Source organism: Cnephaeus nilssonii (assembly GCF_951640355.1).
Source record: "Cnephaeus nilssonii genome assembly, chromosome: 10".
Taxonomy (NCBI): Eukaryota; Metazoa; Chordata; class Mammalia; order Chiroptera; family Vespertilionidae; genus Cnephaeus; species Cnephaeus nilssonii.
Window position 1 is genome coordinate 10,396,696 of NC_137081.1, and position 18,942 is coordinate 10,415,637.

General features: G+C 35.4%; 1 protein-coding gene across 1 annotated transcript in view; it reads left to right on the forward strand.

Moving 5' to 3' along the window:
* Nucleotides 1-17,510, forward strand: part of BMPR2 (bone morphogenetic protein receptor type 2) — a 104,513-nt gene extending 87,003 nt beyond the window's left edge. Inside the window, exons 11-13 of the mRNA XM_079782310.1 lie at nt 4,563-4,735; nt 7,517-8,796; nt 10,106-17,510. Coding sequence (XP_079638436.1) covers nt 4,563-4,735; nt 7,517-8,796; nt 10,106-10,356 — 1,704 coding nt within the window. The 3' untranslated portion in view covers nt 10,357-17,510. The remainder of the gene's footprint in view (nt 1-4,562; nt 4,736-7,516; nt 8,797-10,105) is intronic.
* Nucleotides 17,511-18,942: the final 1,432 nt, after the last annotated feature.

Genomic DNA, 18,942 nt, shown 5'->3' on the forward strand with positions numbered 1-18,942 from the left:
AATGGAAAATTAAGCTGCACCAAAAAGAAAGCAAGGTACAGCCTATAAATTCTGCATATTAAGACATGGAGCTCACAACATTGAAATATCTTCAAAGGCTCCTATCATTTCAGTAAATTGTTGCCATGATACTAAAAACATCTTACAAACATTTACATACACACACATACTCACTCTGCATTTTTCAATTTTTTGTTGTTGTATATTGTTTAAATTTACTCAGCTTTACCTTTGAAATCATTATAATTTTTTTTCATAAGTGGGATTATCTCATTATCCACTATCATTTCTGAAGCTTTATTCTTTTAATATGGACAGTTTTCATGTCAGTACATATAGATGTTTCTCTTTCTCCCCATTTGATAGTATTCCGTTGTGTGCTGTATCATAATTACCTCTTATTGATGACAGTACCCTGTATTTCATATTTTAAACAATTTTTGAAAGAATTAAAGTTATGCCTATGCATAGTAAACAAAACCCAATTAAATAGAAGGGCATAAAAAAGAAAATGGAAAAGACCACCCACCATTCTTCAAAAATAACTCCCAATAACATTGTTCTGTAGTTTTTGTTTTTGTATTTCATTTTCTCTTCTAGAAGTTACCATTATAACGCTACTATACTTATTCTTACTTCTTATCTTTCATTTACCCTCTCCTAGTTTTTTAATAATTGTATCTATTATTAAATAAAAAAAACTTTGTTTTGTCTACAGACCTAAACATTTAAGTAAAATAAAACATAAGAATTTTGCAGAATTATGATTATGTAAACATGCACTGCACAACACAGTATTATGCTTGGGCTCATAGAGAAGGAAATAAAACTACTAAGTTAGTGTAAACCCCTGCCACTTGAGGAATAATGTTTCAAAAGTCACTACCCACTGGATTATCTCATCTTTTTTGTTCTTTTCTTTTTTCTTTATAGGTTCTACTAAGAAGCAACATTTTCTTAAAAATCTCATGTCATTCTTTTTCTTGTAAATCACTTTTTCTTTGATGAAGTTCCTTTTTAAATTATGTGTGTTAGTTATGTGCATGGGTAGTAAACATTATGAATCCTTGCACATTAAAAAATGTTTCTATCTTGCCCTCACATTTGAGTAATAATTTGGCTGGGTAATAGTTTCAAGATCAAAATCATTTTCCTCACAACTTTGAAATCACTACTCAATTGTCTTCTAGCATCCAGATGTGTTAATGAGAATTCCAGCACCAACTATTTTCTTTCAATTGCTTTTTGTTTTATTCTCTTATTTTCTTTTCTCTGTAAGCTTTTAAGCCTTTTACTTCATCATTGGAATTATGTAGACATGGATCTTTTCACACCTTTCGCTTTATACTGGACAGGTTTTCAGCTTGAAAATTCAGAAGTTTCAATTCAGAGGAATTTTTTTATATTATTAAAAAATTATTTCCTCTTTAATTTCTTCTTTCTGGAATTCTCATTAGACAAATATTGGACCACCTGACATTTAGGTCTCAGTTCTTTTCCTTGCATTTTTCAATTTTTTGTTGTTGTACATTGTTTAAATTTACTCAGCTTTACCTTTGAAATCATTCATTTATTTTCACCTTTTCCATTCTACTTGTTATCTGTTCATTAAAATTTTACTTTCCACAGTCATACGTATAATTTCTAGATATTTTTATTGTTTGCTTTTCCCAGAGCAATCTGTTCTTGTTTTAAGAATATAATAGGAATTTTATTATCTCTGAGGGTGTACATTTGAAATTTTGACACTTTGTGCAGTTGTCTTGATTTATAATTAAAGAACAAAAATGGAAACATTTTAATTATGCAATTTAAATCTTTTTACTATGTATTTTCACATTTCAATTTTAGGTTGTCTTGGTTGGATTAGGATATTTGCATTCTGGCCCTGGCCGGTTTGGCTCAGTGGCTAGAGCTTTGGCCTGCAGACTAAGGGTCCTGGGTTTGATTCCGGTCCAGGGCACATGCCCTGGTTGTGGGCTTGGTCCCCAGTGGGGGGTGTGTAGGAGGCAACTGAACATGATTCTCTCTAATCGTTGGTGTTTCTGTCTCTCCTTCCTTCCTCTCTGAAATCAATTAAAAAAAATTTTTTTTAAAGAATATTTTCATTCTGGATCATGACTTATATGGTGTGGTGGTACATTAGAGAGAGGCTAGAGAGATGTTATATGTTTCCATACAGATTTAGATTAAATATTTTCTCCATTGGTCATCTTTGTCAGTAGATTATCTTCAAGGAAGGCTTCTGCTTCAAATGAGATTGCAATTTTCTTCAAGTATGAGGGAATTAAAGACCTATTGCCAAGCACGTATGCCCAAGATAGCCTCCAAACTGGAGTCCCTGCTATGGGAAGTGGGACAGATCTTTAAGAGGTCCCTGGCAGCAGGTGAGGGGCTGAATCCTTTACAAGGATTCAATAAATGTGCCAACGTCACAGTAGAGCACCCCTCAAAGAAAAAAAATCTCGTGAAATTTTACCTAGTCAAATATTTCATCTTCCTTAACTTGTTTATTTCACTAGAGAGATTGGACTCTGATTTTGAAGTATTTCTTGGCAACCCTACCATTATGGGATATGCATCATATGCATATTTACTTGAAAACTTTTTACTCCAAATTTAGACTAGGTTCCTAAGTAAGGGATGAAGTAATGCTTGGTTCACTTCCAATGAATCCATTTAATGTGCTACAGTCCATAGACCTGCTTGTCTGCAGTGACAATCCAGTACTAGAGTTATATAGCAAGTGCATGGTTTATAAAAAGAGAGGAATTCCCCTGTGTCTAAAAGAAAACACTTTTCCTTCATAGTTGCATTGAAATAAAAAAACACGCATTTTTTATAGTAACAAAACTCAGACTATTTCAAATATTAATGAATGTAAAAACTAGTTTTAAAAACTACCAGGGACCCAAACATAGTTCAGTCAGTAAATGGGGGAAGAATAATTTTCTGATGAAAATGAAAGTATAGAAAATACTTTCTGAGAAAACTATATGAAAATGTTAGCTATAGTTACCACTGAATATTAGATTTATGAATAATTTTTCCCCCTATACTTTTAGAATTTATCATAGAAGTGAACTATTGTAATAATCACACAGATAGTTTAAGGCTGTTTTTATATTAAAATACTTTAAATTAGGAAAACAAAAAATTATAGGTCCTAGTTTTTAAATAGCTTTTTCTTTCATATGTAAAACAATGAAAATATTTGTTTAAAAAAAGAATATTAGTTCCAGTTTTATAGTAAGAGTACCAGCCCAGTTAAAGGCCTGGCTTCAAATCTTGGCTCTACTTACTAGTGATAAATTAAAAGAAGATCTATTTTTACCTATCACATTGACAAAGTGTTGGTGATGGGAAAGCAGATACTTTTTGTTGTTGGGAGTGCCATCGATTTGGAGGGTAATCTGGCAATAACAAATTTTAAATGTATTTTACCCTTTGATCCAGCAGTAACATCTCCAGGAATTTGTTCCTCAATAGCACTTATACACATGTAGAAAAATGCATGTGTAAGATGTTCAATGCAATGTCATTTATATCAGCAAAAACTGGAAACTATCCTATATAGTAAAGAGGTAATATGCAAATTGACCATCACTCCAACATACAATATGGCTGCTCCCATGTGGACACAAGATGGCCAGCAGGGGGAGGACAGTTGGGGGCAACCAAGCTGGCAAGGAAGGGCAGTTAGGGGTGACCGGGCCAGCAGGGGAAGGCAGTTAGGGTTAATCAGGCTGGCAGAGAGAGCAGTTAGGGGTGACCGGGCCAGCAGGGGAGGGCAGTTGGGGGCGACCAGGCCTGCAGGGGTTGACAGAGGCGACCAGGCTGGCAGGGGACGGCAGTTAGGGGTGTCCAGGCTGGCAGGGGAGGGCAGTTAGGGGCAATCGGGCCAGCAGGGGAGCAGTTAGGTGTCGATCAGGCTGGCAGGGGAGTGGTTAGGGGCAATCAGACAGGCAGGCAGGCGAGTGGTTGTGAGCCAGCAGTCCTGGATTGTGAGAGGGATGTCTCGGGCCTGGTGGGATCAGGCCTAAACAGGCAGTCGGACATCCCTCGAGGGGTCCCAGATTGGAGAGGGTGCAGGCTGGGCTGAGGGACACCCCCGACACACACACGAATTTCGTGCACCAAGCCTCTAGTCCTCTTATAAGGATCAGGCTAAAAACTTATGATATAATGGATACTATGCAGCATTAAAAGAATTAGGAAGATGTATATGTTCCTGATTCCTAAATAAAAATAATATGGCTAAGTGAGTATAGTAATTCCCATTTGTATGTTAGAAAAATTATAAAAAAACATATAGCCTTGTAATGCATAGAGTTTGCTGTTAAGCATAATTCTTCAAGGAGTTAAGTTAAAGCTTCCATGCTTACTTGCTACTCACCATTTGAGAAATGTGACCCTTTAAAAATCTCTGAAGTCTAAAAGGTTTTATTATAGTTATGTAAAATATTTATTAAAGAAAAATATTTTTCTCCTACTTCATATCATTAAAAACTCAATACTTTTTTCGTTAAAGATACACTGTTTGACATGTGCTTTTTTTACAGGCAGTGAGGTCACTCAAGGAGACAATCGAAGACTGTTGGGACCAGGATGCAGAGGCTCGGCTTACTGCACAGTGTGCTGAGGAGAGGATGGCTGAACTTATGATGATATGGGAGAGAAACAAATCCGTGAGCCCAACAGTCAATCCAATGTCTACTGCAATGCAGAATGAGCGGTAAGACCCACAGGGATTGGCACCCATGAGTCAGTATTGAAAACTGAGACCAAACAGAACAGGAAATAAACATTTTTATCAGTATAATAGTGCAGTGATTAATTCATCGCATCTAAAGTCGAAATTTTTCTTTCAATATTCCTGTTCTTTTACTGAAGATTTTTGATATAAGTACAAGATGGAATCTGTGGGATTTTTAGTATCTATAGATACAGTAAAGAGGTTAGTTTTTCTCTATTAATGCTCCAACTTCCCTACAATAATAAAGGTAAAACATTTTCATAGTTCCAAAAGTTTATAAGCACTTCTACAGATATTATCATATTTATTCTTTTTGTTTGTTTAATGAAAATGGAATATGATCTTGCCTATGTATTTAACCTGTTTCATTGGAGACTGTTGTTTCCAGACTTCTTATCCAATGTTCTTTCTTATAGAATATACTACTACTACTTTTACAGGAGAGCAGTTCATAAGGTCTTTCCATCCCATCATGAACATTATTTTATACTTGTGTTTCTGTTAGAGCTATGGTTTTTGGTGTGACCGGGCCAGCAGGGGAAGGCAGTTAGGGTTAATCAGGCTGGCAGAGCAGTTAGGGGTGACCGGGCCAGCAGGGGAGGGCAGTTGGGGGCGACCAGGCCTGCAGGGGTTGACAGAGGCGACCAGGCTGGCAGGGGACGGCAGTTAGGGGTGACCAGGCTGGCAGGGGAGGGCAGTTAGGGGCAATCGGGCCAGCAGGGGAGCAGTTAGGTGTCGGTCAATTTGCATATTACCTCTTTACTAAGTAAAAGGGCTATTTATTTATTTTTGTAGCAAAGGTGGAAATTTATTGATGAATAGGTACAGACTCCCACGTGGGGAGGGGGAGAGTCCCCTAAAAGGGCTTATTAAAAGATTCCTAAAACTTGGAACTTTCAGACTGTATCACCTGTGTTTCTTTGTTTCACGTTTGGGGAAAAGTGTTCTCACAAATTTGTCATTTTATCTAATATATGTTAAAAATCTTTAGAGAGGCATCAAGGAAAAAGTTACCAGAGAAAATTAAGAGAAAAGTATACTTGAGGCCCTGGCAGGGTAGTTCAGTTGGTTAGAGTGTCGTCCTGATAAGCCAGGGCTGCACTTTGATCTCCTGGCAAGGCCCAAACAACAAGGAACCAATGAATGCATAAATGGTTGGGACAACCAGTCTGTCTGTCTGTCTGTCTGTCTGTCTGTCTGTCTGTCTGTCTGTCTCTCTCTTCCCCTCTTTCCCTCTTTCCCTCTCTCCCTCTCTCCCCCCTCCCTCCCTCTTTCTCTCTCTCCACCCTCCCTTCTTCCCTCCCACCCTCTTCCCTTCTCTCCCTGATCCTTCCCCTTCTAAAAAAAGCAGTCATTAAATTAAAAAATACACCTGATTCTTGAATAATTTTCTGTGCTCTTTTCTATTCCAATTTTAAGAGCAATTTGTATAGGCCTCAAATTGGGTTTACATTACTTATAATTAGGTAAATTAACTTCAGCATATAAACCCTTATACTTTATATATCAGTCAGTCAAAGAAGGTAGAGACTAGCAATTCTAAATAAACATTTTCTCACTTTACACATACCTAAAGATAGATAATCTCCTGCTTTCTTCTCACCTTATCTTTGTCTTATCTGTGTGCTCTATTATGCTATTTGTCTCTCTCTCTCAAGAGTCAGCTACTTTGTGTTTTTGAACTTTTCTTGAATTGTAAGAAGAAACCCTTGATGCTCCCCTTTGCTTTGCCTTTTTTTTTTTTTTGCCTTCTGTGTCATTTAGTTCTATCCCTTACATGAGTCCTCTCATGCCCTGTCACTTCTAAGTAGTTTCCCCTAAATTGTAGTTCATGCCATTGTATTCCACTCTAGGTTTCGTTGTATTGACTTAACCTCCATACCTCCTAGATTTCCTTTTCTTGTTCAGTACAACAGCTTTTTACTTCTCCCCTTCCTGTCATTCCCCTCACAACCTCATCAGTCTTTCTTTGTAGTACTTCCTCCTTTAGCTGATGCTTTTCTCCTACAACACTTGTATCTATTAATGTTCCCAATGTTTATACTTTGATTGCTAAAGCTACCCCTGGTTTTTATTTTAAATAACATACATATATTACAGTGATGCTCAAGAACCATCATTCTCAAGGTGTGATGATGACTGAAGAACCCTTGATAACTGGAGAACATTTCTGAATCTTTGATCATTTATCTGAGTGTCACATTAATACTGGGGCTCTAGGGCTTTCATTGATATGGCTCAGTCTACCCCAAGAGGATACATTCCATTTCTAGGCTAAGCCTCCTCAAAGAAGCATTTTGGAACAAAATGCCGTTTGTTCATTGGAACTTAACTGGTAACATATTCGTTGAGTAGCCACTATCTAGCTAGAATTGTGATAGCACAAAGGGAACATATGCCATGGTTCCTCCTCTCATGAAACTTGGTTGTGCAAGTATACAATTCATAAAGATAATTTGGTAATGTTCTAAAACTATAGGAGAGATTTTAATTAAATCCTATAAGCCAAAGTAATGAACATCCATAAAAATCCTAGCTAGATCCACATAGGTTTTTCAGTAGGCTCAAACCATATAAAGCATTTAGTAAGTTATTAATTGACATGATTATTTGATTAGAATTTTTAAATAACTTTGAGAATGATGTGGGTTAGGAATAAAATAAAAAGCAGTTTATACTTTAAAAACAGAGGTGTTAGACGTGGAGAACCAGTTGTCATAAATGTACATTCTCAATGTGGCACTTCTTTCTTTCTTTAAGCAACCTGTCACACAGTAGGCGTGTGCCAAAGATTGGCCCTTATCCAGATTATTCTTCTTCCTCATACATTGAAGACTCTATCCATCACACTGACAGCATTGTGAAGAACATTTCCTCTGAGCATTCGATGTCTAGCACACCTTTGACCACAGGGGAAAAGAACCGAAACTCAATTAACTACGAACGACAGCAAGCACAAGCTCGAATCCCCAGCCCTGAAACAAGTGTCACCAGCCTGTCCACCAACACAACAACCACCAACACCACTGGCCTCACTCCAAGCACTGGCATGACCACTATATCGGAGATGCCATACCCAGATGAAACAAATCTTCATGCCACCAATGTTTCTCAGCCAATTGGGCCAACCCCTGTCTGCTTACAGTTGACAGAAGAAGACTTGGAGACCAACAAGCTAGACCCTAAAGAAGTTGATAAGAATCTCAAGGAAAGTTCTGATGAGAATCTCATGGAGCATTCTCTTAAGCAGTTCAGTGGGCCAGATCCACTGAGCAGTACTAGTTCTAGCTTGCTTTACCCACTAATAAAGCTTGCAGTAGAAGTCACTGGGCAGCAGGACTTCACACAGGCTGCCAATGGCCAAGCATGTTTAATTCCTGATGTCCCACCTGCTCAGCTCTATCCTCTCCCCAAGCAACAGAACCTTCCCAAGAGACCTACTAGTTTGCCTTTAAACACCAAAAATTCAACAAAGGAGCCCCGGCTGAAATTTGGCAGCAAGCACAAATCAAACTTGAAACAAGTAGAAACTGGAGTTGCCAAGATGAACACAATCAATGCTGTAGAACCTCATGTGGTTACGGTTACCATGAATGGGGTGGCTGGTAGAAACCACAATGTTAACTCCCATGCTGCCACTGCTCAGTATGCGAATGGGGCGATACCATCTGGCCAGACAGCCAACACAGTGGCACATAGGGCCCAAGAAATGCTGCAGAATCAGTTCATTGGTGAGGACACCAGGCTGAATATTAATTCCAGTCCTGATGAGCATGAACCTTTATTGAGGCGAGAGCAACAGGCTGGCCATGATGAAGGTGTTCTGGATCGTCTTGTGGACAGGAGGGAACGGCCGCTGGAAGGTGGCCGAACTAATTCCAATAACAACAACAGTAATCCATGTTTAGAGCAAGATGTTCTTACACAGGGTGTCCCAAGCACAGTAGCAGATCCTGGACCATCAAAACCCAGAAGAGCACAGAGACCTAATTCTTTAGATCTTTCAGCCACAAATATCCTTGATGGCAGCGGTTTGCAATGTAAGTGAGGGGGTTGTGTAATCTGCTTGACTTTTGGGACCATTTAAGTAACTACTTACAATCAGATTGTGTTTCAACTAACAATTATTTAGTTTTAGTATTTTTAGAAATAAAATAAGTCATTTGGCTGGACCTAAAAAGTAATTGGACTATTGTAAAGAAAAAGTAATTTTTTTGTTATTGATAATTAAAAAGTCAGTGTCATAATATAATAATTACCAATTTAATATGTGCCTTAAGTAGCTACTAGTTTATAATGCAACTCATATTTGTTGTGAATGATTAAGATTAAATAAATACCAGTTTAAAACCTCCAAGTAAAATGATACCAGTACAACTTTTGAAAGTTTGTTGAGGATATTAATATCTATTATCTACACATTTAGATTTTATCAGACTTAATAAATCTTAAAAGTCCAGAGAGAATTCAGAAAAGTCACTATAAAGTTGCTCTTGGTTTTTTAGTGTCATTTTTTTCAAAAGTTATGTATTAATTCTCCCACATGCTTACAGCATTGTGCGATGGGCCCCCTAACAATTTAAACAAGTAACTTAAACAATTTGATACTTAGTTTCTGGCCCAAAAGGGATTATAACACAAAACAAGAGAGCTCACCAAAATCTTTAACAATCATCATTATACAAAATAATTTCTCTTTTAGATAGACAGCACTTAAGAAGAAAAACAAAGTCATGTTTTATGATTGTCAAAGACTACAAAATGGGCTGAAAGGGACTTATCTCTCAAAAATCAGTCAGTAGAATCTAGCCCCTGCTTGAGTGGTTTCTGTTGTAGACCACTTGACCTATGGCAGGGCTCCATGTCAGTAAAATGTTTTGTCATGTATGTGAAGGGGGAATTACTAGAAAATTTGTATTCTAGGATTTATGTCATTCTTCTGTAAACTATCATGTGCCAGTGCCTTTATAATTTGATTCACTTTGAACATTAAATGGAATGATTAAATGCATTTTGCCAAGTTAGGATTGCTACCCATAACCAAAGGATTTGAGAATGCAGCTAAGAACTTTGAATTTTCTCCTCTGTTTTTGCTTTTTGTGGTTTTTAAATATTTTCTTCCTTGTCCTATAGAATAATTCAGTTATAAAAACATTAGGCTTAAAGAGCCTCAAAAATAATTTAAGTTTTGCCTCGAAAAATACTGCCTGGAGTCATCAACTTTAAGAAATGTCTGTTCGCACCTCCTGTAGACATTAGTTGGATCTCTTCTTGAATTGCAACCCTAACTTTTTACTTTTTAAATAGTTTCTTTATATATAGTTCACTTTCCTGTACTTTTATTTTTAGTAGGTGAGTCAACACAAGATGGCAAGTCAGGATCTGGTGAAAAGATCAAGAAACGTGTGAAAACTCCGTATTCTCTTAAGCGGTGGCGCCCCTCCACCTGGGTTATCTCCACCGAACAACTGGACTGTGAGGTCAACAACAATGGCGGTGACAGGGCAGGCCATTCCAAATCCAGCACCACTGTTTACCTTGCAGAAGGAGGCACTGCCACAACCATGGTGTCTAAAGATACAGGAATGAACTGTCTGTGAAATGTTTTCAAGCCTATGGAGTGAAATTATTTTTTGCATCATTTAAACCTGCAGAAGACATTTTTTAAAAACTGCTTTAAACTCCTGTCAGTACCCCACCCCTGCAACAAGGACTTGCTTTAAATAGATTTCAGCTATGCAGAAAATTTAGCTTATGCTTCCATATTTTTTAATTTTGTTTTTTTAAGTTTTGCACTTTTGTTTAGTCTCACTAAAGTTATATTTGTCTGTTATGACCACAGAATTATATGTGTGTGTATCAAAAGTGGTCTCAAAATATTTTTTTAAGAAAAAAAAAGCAAAAACATTGTATTGCTGATAATCAGTTTGAAACAGTTTCTAAAGGTCATTAAAACAGAAGCAAATTAAGACAGATTTGACTTCAGTGGTGTCCGGTATCCATGTTTTATTTCTGGGCACAAGCTAGTTTATTTTATATGTTGATACGTTCCTAACATATTATCTGTTGGACATTCTTTTCTCTTGTGTTTTGTTTGAATGTGCAATAGTCTGTAGCCACAAATAAGCTTTCCTGTAAGCTCTCTTCCTAACAGAGCACACATTCTTCCATAATATGAACATTTTTCTCCCCCCAACTTTTGTCAGGTTTGTTTTATGACAGTGAATTTTGCAGAAGAGAAAGCAACTACCTGATTTTTTTTGCTTTCTCTCTCCTTGTGGAAAATGCAGAAACATTGTCTCAAAGGGCTCTAAAGAAGGAACAACCAAAACCTAATTTGAAATGCTGTTTCTTTTAACCTTCCAAATCCTAAACGTTTCCTTCCAGGCATTTTAACAAACGTATTTGGTTCTGGTTTTAGAAGTTCATAAGAGAGCATAGAACAAAGTAGAGGAAGTCCAAATATTAGCCTTTTTCCCCATTTTATTTTATTTTTATATGTATGTTATGTTCCATTTTCATTTATTTAAGAAGCACATTTTTATCAGAAAACTTATAGAGCTATACTTATATGGAATTTTTAAGTAGGTAGATGGTTAAGACAATATAGTGTTATATCCTTTATTCTCTGAATGGGCCACCTTTGACTCAAATAAAATTACATTTCCTGATTAAAATAACTTCAAAAGTAATTCCTAGTTTTGAACCTACAGTGTCTTTTTATCCTCTTCCCAAGCAAAGCCTGATGACTGTCTGAAAAAGATTCCTCTCCTCTTCCCATGACCTATAACACTGTGTGGAAAGAAATTGTTCGACTGGCGTGCCAGAACCCTGTGGAAGGCAGGGCTGCTGCCAAACCTGTCATCTCTGAGCAGACTGAGACTTCCCTCTCTTTTCAAAACTGGGTGTGTGTTTTTTTCACTAATCCTATTTTCATAAATTCTCCTTTTGCCAATTTTTCACATGATTTTTGATATGTGAACAGCATTTGTTATTTACATTATATTCAGAATATACCATTTAGTGATAACATGTTATGTATCCATCAAGTCATACTGTTTTTTAAAACTTCTTTTGCCTCTTCATTACTCATAATCATTTCTAAAACAACAACCTCTGCATTTTTAAAAATAAAGCACTTTATGTCAAATAAGGGACTGTTTTTTATAAGCACAAATTCTTTTCTATCCATTTGCAAGCCGCGATGTTCTCACTTATTTTTTACAGATTCTCAGAGTACTTAGTACTCATTATCTAATTAAGTTCTGTGATTTCTCTGGGAGATAAAAAGCTAAGAGACAAACAAAAATTATGAACAATATTTTCTCATTCAGATTCCTCTGTCTTCATCATTTAGCTAAAAACAACCTAAATTTCCCAATTTGACTTGTATCAGATTTCCAAACACTTGACTTGTATATAAGCCTTCTCTTGTTTGCCATCTGCGATGGTCTTGAGTTGAATGTTGCAGCACTTACCATTTATTCAGCTAGATGGCTGAGCACAGTTTTGAATTCTTAGAATTAAGATCCTTTTAGTAGTGCCCAGGATTTCTACCTTTTGTGTTTTAATGGCCCTTATGCTTGATTCACACCCTTAACGTATTTTTCAGTCTTAACGGCATAAAATGATTTTCATCCAGTTAGTCTTTTATAATGTAACAAATTGTATCTTTCCCAGGAAATTTTACTTCGTTCCCTTGCATTTAAATGTCTTTCAGTTGTGTTTCAGGGCATTATTTTCAAACATTTGTAGGACTTCTTTGAATAAAAATAAACTATAGTCACTCTTCAATTGGAGGGTAAGTGACCATGTGAGGTCTGACTGATTTTTTCCTGAAGAAGAAGAGTTATCCTACATTATACTGTACTTTGTGTTCGAGCCAGTTGATTGTAAGTTTTCCAACATTTTTTGATACTTAGTAATAAAATACTTTTAAAAGTTAACATACCAAATTAAAAGAACTCCTATAGTTTCCCATTTCCCATGATGTTTAAAACAAATAATTTCCTTTCCTCGGTTTGTTTAATAGACTCCTGAAAAAGTAGGAAGTGTAGATCATTTTAATAAATTTTAAATTAAATTGTACATCAGACTCATTTACTTTTAGGATCTACTTATAATATACAAGCAAGCAAAATTACTTAAAATGCTTGTTTGCCAATTTTATTCACCTAATATTAAAGGTGTCTTAAAGCTAATATTTAACTGCTATCACAACATTTTGCATGTATAAAAACATTTTATTCCTTTTGAATAAAAGGCTATTGAAAAAATATTAAATTCATTTGAAAGATAGTATTACAATCTTAAAAACATTATAATAGGTAATTAAAGAATAATATTAATTACCTTACCTATTGTCATTGTATGTCCGAACTAAGCCATTGAAAGAACCTGATTTGAATTGTGTTTAGTCAAAAGTGACTTAATTATAATTCTTAAATGTGTTCCCCATTTAAAAACGTATAATTGGGGAAAACCCTGATATCAGTGTAAAAAGTTTTGGGAAGGTGCAGGAGTGAAATAATACTAATTGACCGTTTGTTGTAGACTGAATGTTGGGATATACTGTATATACACCATCTCTTTAGTCCTCATAGCAATTATGTAAGAATTACAGTTAATATATCCCCTTTACGGATGAGTAAACTGAAGCTAGGAGAAACTATATAATTTGCCCAAGGTCCACATCTAGTAATAGATGAAGATGGATTTTAACTTAGGTTTGCCTGTCTCCACATCTCTCATTTATACCATATTGCCTACACACTGTATGACAGGATGTATAATGTCCTGACATTCTGTAAGAGATTAGTCATTATGGCTTATATATATAAGCCAAACCCAGATACCTTAATGACTTTAAAAGTCAGGCAACCATAAGACATGTGGACATATCTATGTTAATTGTGCTTGAGAAATAATTACTAATTCAAGACAAAATTCAATCCCACCTCTGCCATCATGAATCTTCAAATCACTTCACTCCTAACATTTTATATTGAAGAACTAAGGCAAAGTAAAATTTAAGGGTAAAGTGAGATGGCTTATGGGAGCAGACACTTTTTCATAGATTGATTCCATACTTGATTTGGAGAAGTTAATGTAACATGGACTTTTAGTCTTATCAGTCCTTTGACTCCAACTTGAAAATTGCTGCTTTTAGTGACTTTGGAAAATGTTCCTAATCCAGAAAACGAATTAAGGGGGATGTAGAAAGGATACAAGGATGGTGTCCTTTTAATAAAGCAATTTGTATAGTTTTCTTACATGTATCCACGTGTTCCAGAAAATGTACGTTGGTTCTGAATGTGAAAACAATTAAAATAAAGGTAGGAACACATAAAATATGTGTTTCAGTGGGAATTGTCACAAAATTTGGCAAGTATTTTTCTTTAAAAGATTTTACAATTTAGATTCTAAAACCAGCTCTTTACAGAACTTTCCATTCCCTGTAAACCTTTCTTTTAAAAATCATTTAAAATGGAAAAATGTTCTAATAAACTTTTTGGTGTTTTCTCATATTTATGGAGATATTTCATTGGAGGTAGTTAGATCCTAGAACTTGAGATTACTTACATTTCTATACATTTTATAATTTTATGTTGAACTTATTAACCAGTTAAATGCAGGTTATTACATAACTATTCACAGATTGTTTTTTTTATGTTACTTTCTCTTCCAAGCTGACTTCCTAAAGTTACAATCAACTTTAGTTGATTGTCTAGATCAGTGACTCTAAAAATTGCATAACATTCCTACATACGCCCCAGGAGTCTTTTTCAGACTAGGATGTTTCGAAATATTCATACATTTTACTGTCAATTCAGCAGGTAAAATTGCATTTTAACTTTTAGATTCTGAACTATGCAAACTTTAGCCAAAACTACCTGGCAGGACCCGCTCCTACATATACTTTGGTAAATCTGGCAAATCACAGATTGAGCTAGTTACACAAATGTTACTCTCAAAAGAAGGTTTTTCTGTAGGTTCCCAGGTTAAACATGTACAAGGAAGGCAGTCCCAGGGCACTTTGGTGCCCCTACACATTGCTTTCCTTCAACCACTTTTTAGTTTGTATCTAACTTAAATATCCCTTGGTTATCTGACTTGTGCTCTTCTGTGTCAGGAAAGGCTTTTCTTAAAAAAATATCTATTCTGCTTATCTCCTGTTTTTATTTTTTTATCCATTTCTCTTATCCAGTAGTTTAAAAAAAAAGTTGGTTATCTTCTTCAACATTATTATTCTTCAATATGCTTCAGGCTTCTCATTTAACACCTAAGTCTCAGTTTTTCAGACAAAATTGCTTTAGTTCCTTTAGCATTTTATCCTCAGTCCTATTTCAATAACTATATTTAAGAACACCTAAAATTATATTTTATGTTATATTCAAGTTCATTATTCTAGTTAATCGTTCAGTAGGATAGAACTGAGAATTAAGATGTTACCATTTGACAATGGATCCAACCATCAGATTATCAGAAAATCACTGAGTTCAAGTTTTGTATCTAACATTTTCTAAGTTGCTAAGTTTTATGATTTTATTTTCTAATTAGTTACAACTAATGCATACAGAATTGTATATAATTTGCCATTAAAAAATTCTAATCTTTATTACAGCAAGCTTAGCCTTATGATTGAGCCACACAAAACATATATGTTTTACATATGTACTTCTTTGTATCAAATGTTAAGACACAAAGTGCAACCTTAACTTTCAAAAGCAAACCCTACAATAATCAGGTATTATCTATGAACATTTTTATAGACCATTTTTGAAATATTTACCATTGTTTTGCAACATAGACTAGACATAACTTCCATTTAACTTTTAAGTGACTGGTTAAGTTGAGTGTGCATATAAAATTTAGGATTTTATCTCATGGCTGACACATTTGAAAGTAAATACTTAAGAAGAATGTATGCTGTGTATTAAAATTATGCCCAAAATAAATGTATCATGTCTTGAAAATTCCAATTCCGTTATTACTGTGATGTTCGTAGTATTACTATTAAGCATGTGACAGTCATTTTTTAAACTTAACTTGAAACTCAGATTTTAAAATCTGGGTAAGAGAGGAGGAATCTTTAGAAATAAATCACATCATTAGGTTATCCAGTTTATGATTGAATTTTAAAGCAAATCACTTTTAAACTACAACTTGGGGGGCGGTTTGTTTTAAAAGATAATGTGGGTTATTTTCATTTTATTTGTACTTTTAGATTTCAGGAACATCTCCACGTTTAGACTCACTCTATAGACATTACTTAAAAACTCAGGGCCCCATTTCATCCCTTTGCACATTGCAAAACTTCAGTTGGTAGTAAACAAGCAATTAGATCCAGTTGAATATTTAAAGTGTTGCACACACAGTTCATTTAATGTTTCATCTTATGATTTGACTTAATTTACATATAGACAATATCAGATTTCATTAATCATGAAACATGCCCAGTTCTATAATTACTGAAGAGAAATGGAAACAGTCCAACTAATTGACTCCATATTGCAGCATATTTAGGTCTAAGAGTTGAAGCATCGTCTTCAAACCACTTATGTCCTTTGGTCAAATGGTTATGATGTGACAAACTTTTATATTATTTTTTAATGGGAGAACTTATTAACATAGTTCCTCTGAGATAAAACATTTTTTTTTTCAGGAGGTAATTAAACATAAAATTGTGTTCTAAAAGTGAACTAATGAGTTTATAGCTTTAGTAATAACTTGGGTGATTTTGAGAAGGTACCGTATGGTAACCTATTGTTAGGTCCAAATGGAATTTTTCTTCAAATCAGTTAAGTTTAAGCTCCATATTGGTATTGGAGCTCTGGTTATGGTGTATACTTAAAATCCTAGCAGTGAAGTTATTTGTAACCAGTCTCTTGTCTCAGGCTCGCCACCTTATTACCAATTCTTGTTAAGTATGGTAGGAAAACATTTTTAAAGAAGCTTAATAAGAAAACTAAATTACTAAAAGATGCAATTCAAAGATAAGTTCTGGTTTAACATTGAATTGCTTGGCTTCTGTGGCTTTTCTTTTTCTCTTCACATTTATTTATTTAAATAGTTTTGTATGCCTGTTGTCATGGAGATTATATTGTGTAAGTGTTTGTATAAGCTGGAATCATCCTTAATTTTCTGTTGATAATCTTCCAAATGAAGATAAGTGGATAATTGTATAATACACTAACTTAGGGTGTTGTAGCTGAAACATGGACATGTGTAGCTGCCATGCTTTTTCTGAGTAGACAGGAGGAACCAGCTACAGAGTGTTCATTTCTGAGGATGCTTTTCTGGAATTAGAAAGGCTGAAAAATATTGTCAATGCCTCAGAACCCTCTTTCTTGTGAACGGGTATCTTTTGTTGGTGTGTTTTGCTCTCACATTACAGATAGAATATCATATATGAATTTATGAATAAGTTCAGTTATTTTGCTTTTGTATAAGCTGTCTGAGACCTTGCTATGCTGTATAAGTTGTGTTTGATGGATCAGTGTATGAAATAAAGCAAATCACTTTTCTTTTGTATTATCTATGGATGCCACTATGAAAGCTGACATTAAGCCACTAAAGAGTTTTCTATGAATAATTGTAAGTAAATGCTTTGCTATATATAAACCTAAATAAAAAGGTTGTATGGATACAGATACATTGGAGAAGGAGATTTTAAGACAGTTCTTTAGGTTTAAAAAAAGGCTTGCTGTAAATGGTGCATTATTCCACTTATTAAAGATCATATTAATGACAACAGTAATCGCATCTTTATTTTTTTAAATCCTCACCTGAGGATATGTTTTACTGATTTTAGCGAGAAGTGAAAGGAGAGGGAGGGAGGGAGAGAGAGATCCATGCATGAGGGAAACATTAACCAGTACCGCCCTCCCCCCCGTCCCCTCCCCCCGTACTCACCCCCACCAGGGATTGAACCGGCAACCTTTCCATGCATAGGAGGACACTCCAATCAACTAGATGAGCCACACCAACCAGGGCAGTAATTGTATATTTTGATTTTATGATGTCACCAGAAGTTATGATGGTTAGTGTGATATTTTAGTTATTTTACAACTAATATTAAATGTTCTAATATGACTTCATTCAGTATGATACATAAAAAAATGACCTAACATTACAGTAATAGTTGTATACCTACTATATGCCAGACACTTAAGTTATTTTATATGTTGTTAATTCTCACAGTAATCCTACAAAATACATATTACTGTCCCCATTTTATAAATTAAAAAACTGAGGCTCAGAGAAGTTAAATATGTTACCTTAAGCCACAGAACTGGTAAAGATGAGATTGTAATGTATTTTCCATTTTGCTTTGAACTACAGTTTTCAAGCTCTGGTTATGGCATGAGAAACTCAAAAATGAAAATGGCTCAGTGGTAGTGTCCAAGAACATGAAGCGATTTGAGGTTACTGAAATGCGACCAGGTACAATACAAAAACAACTGTCTCTATTGGCCTAACATTCTGTTTGTGCTTCACACCATTAAATAATCCTTTTAGTTAGATCTTTGTACTTTTAGGAGGCCTTGTTAAAACAGAATATGAGTTTGTGGAGGCAACACATTGTTTTTGACTCTAGATTAATTCAGTATGTTAAAAAGTGTCCTGGGGTAGAAGCCTATGTCAATTCACAGGACAACCATGATTTAAAAGAGTTCTGGATCACTCTTACCTAGATGCCAAGGGAATTTTTGTTTGTGGAAAAGCATGGCCTACTCCCATAGACTCTGTTGTCACCTTAAATAATACTTTAGAATAGATTTGGAGTGCCTTTTTGGTTTTGATCCACATGCCGAATCTTCCAATGTAAGATCGTGTTACAGGGTGTCATTACAATTCTCTACAGAACCCACTATGTAACATTCCAGATGGTAACTAAATGTCCTCAGAGAAAATAGGATAACCTGGGAGATAGGCATCACAATGACCTGCTGGTTGTTTTAATAACGACTTACCACAAGTGAAGTTACTCTCCTTGGCACCTATGCCTGTCTGATCCATCTTCCAAGTTTACATCCTCCCCTGCAAAAGGACTAACTTAAGCTAGTGATTACTCTTCCTCTTGACTTGGTAGTGCTTTTCAAATTAAAGGCCAAGTTCTATATGTGGACAACTTTCATTTTGATGGTATAATGTATTACTACTCACTTCCTTGAAATTGAATC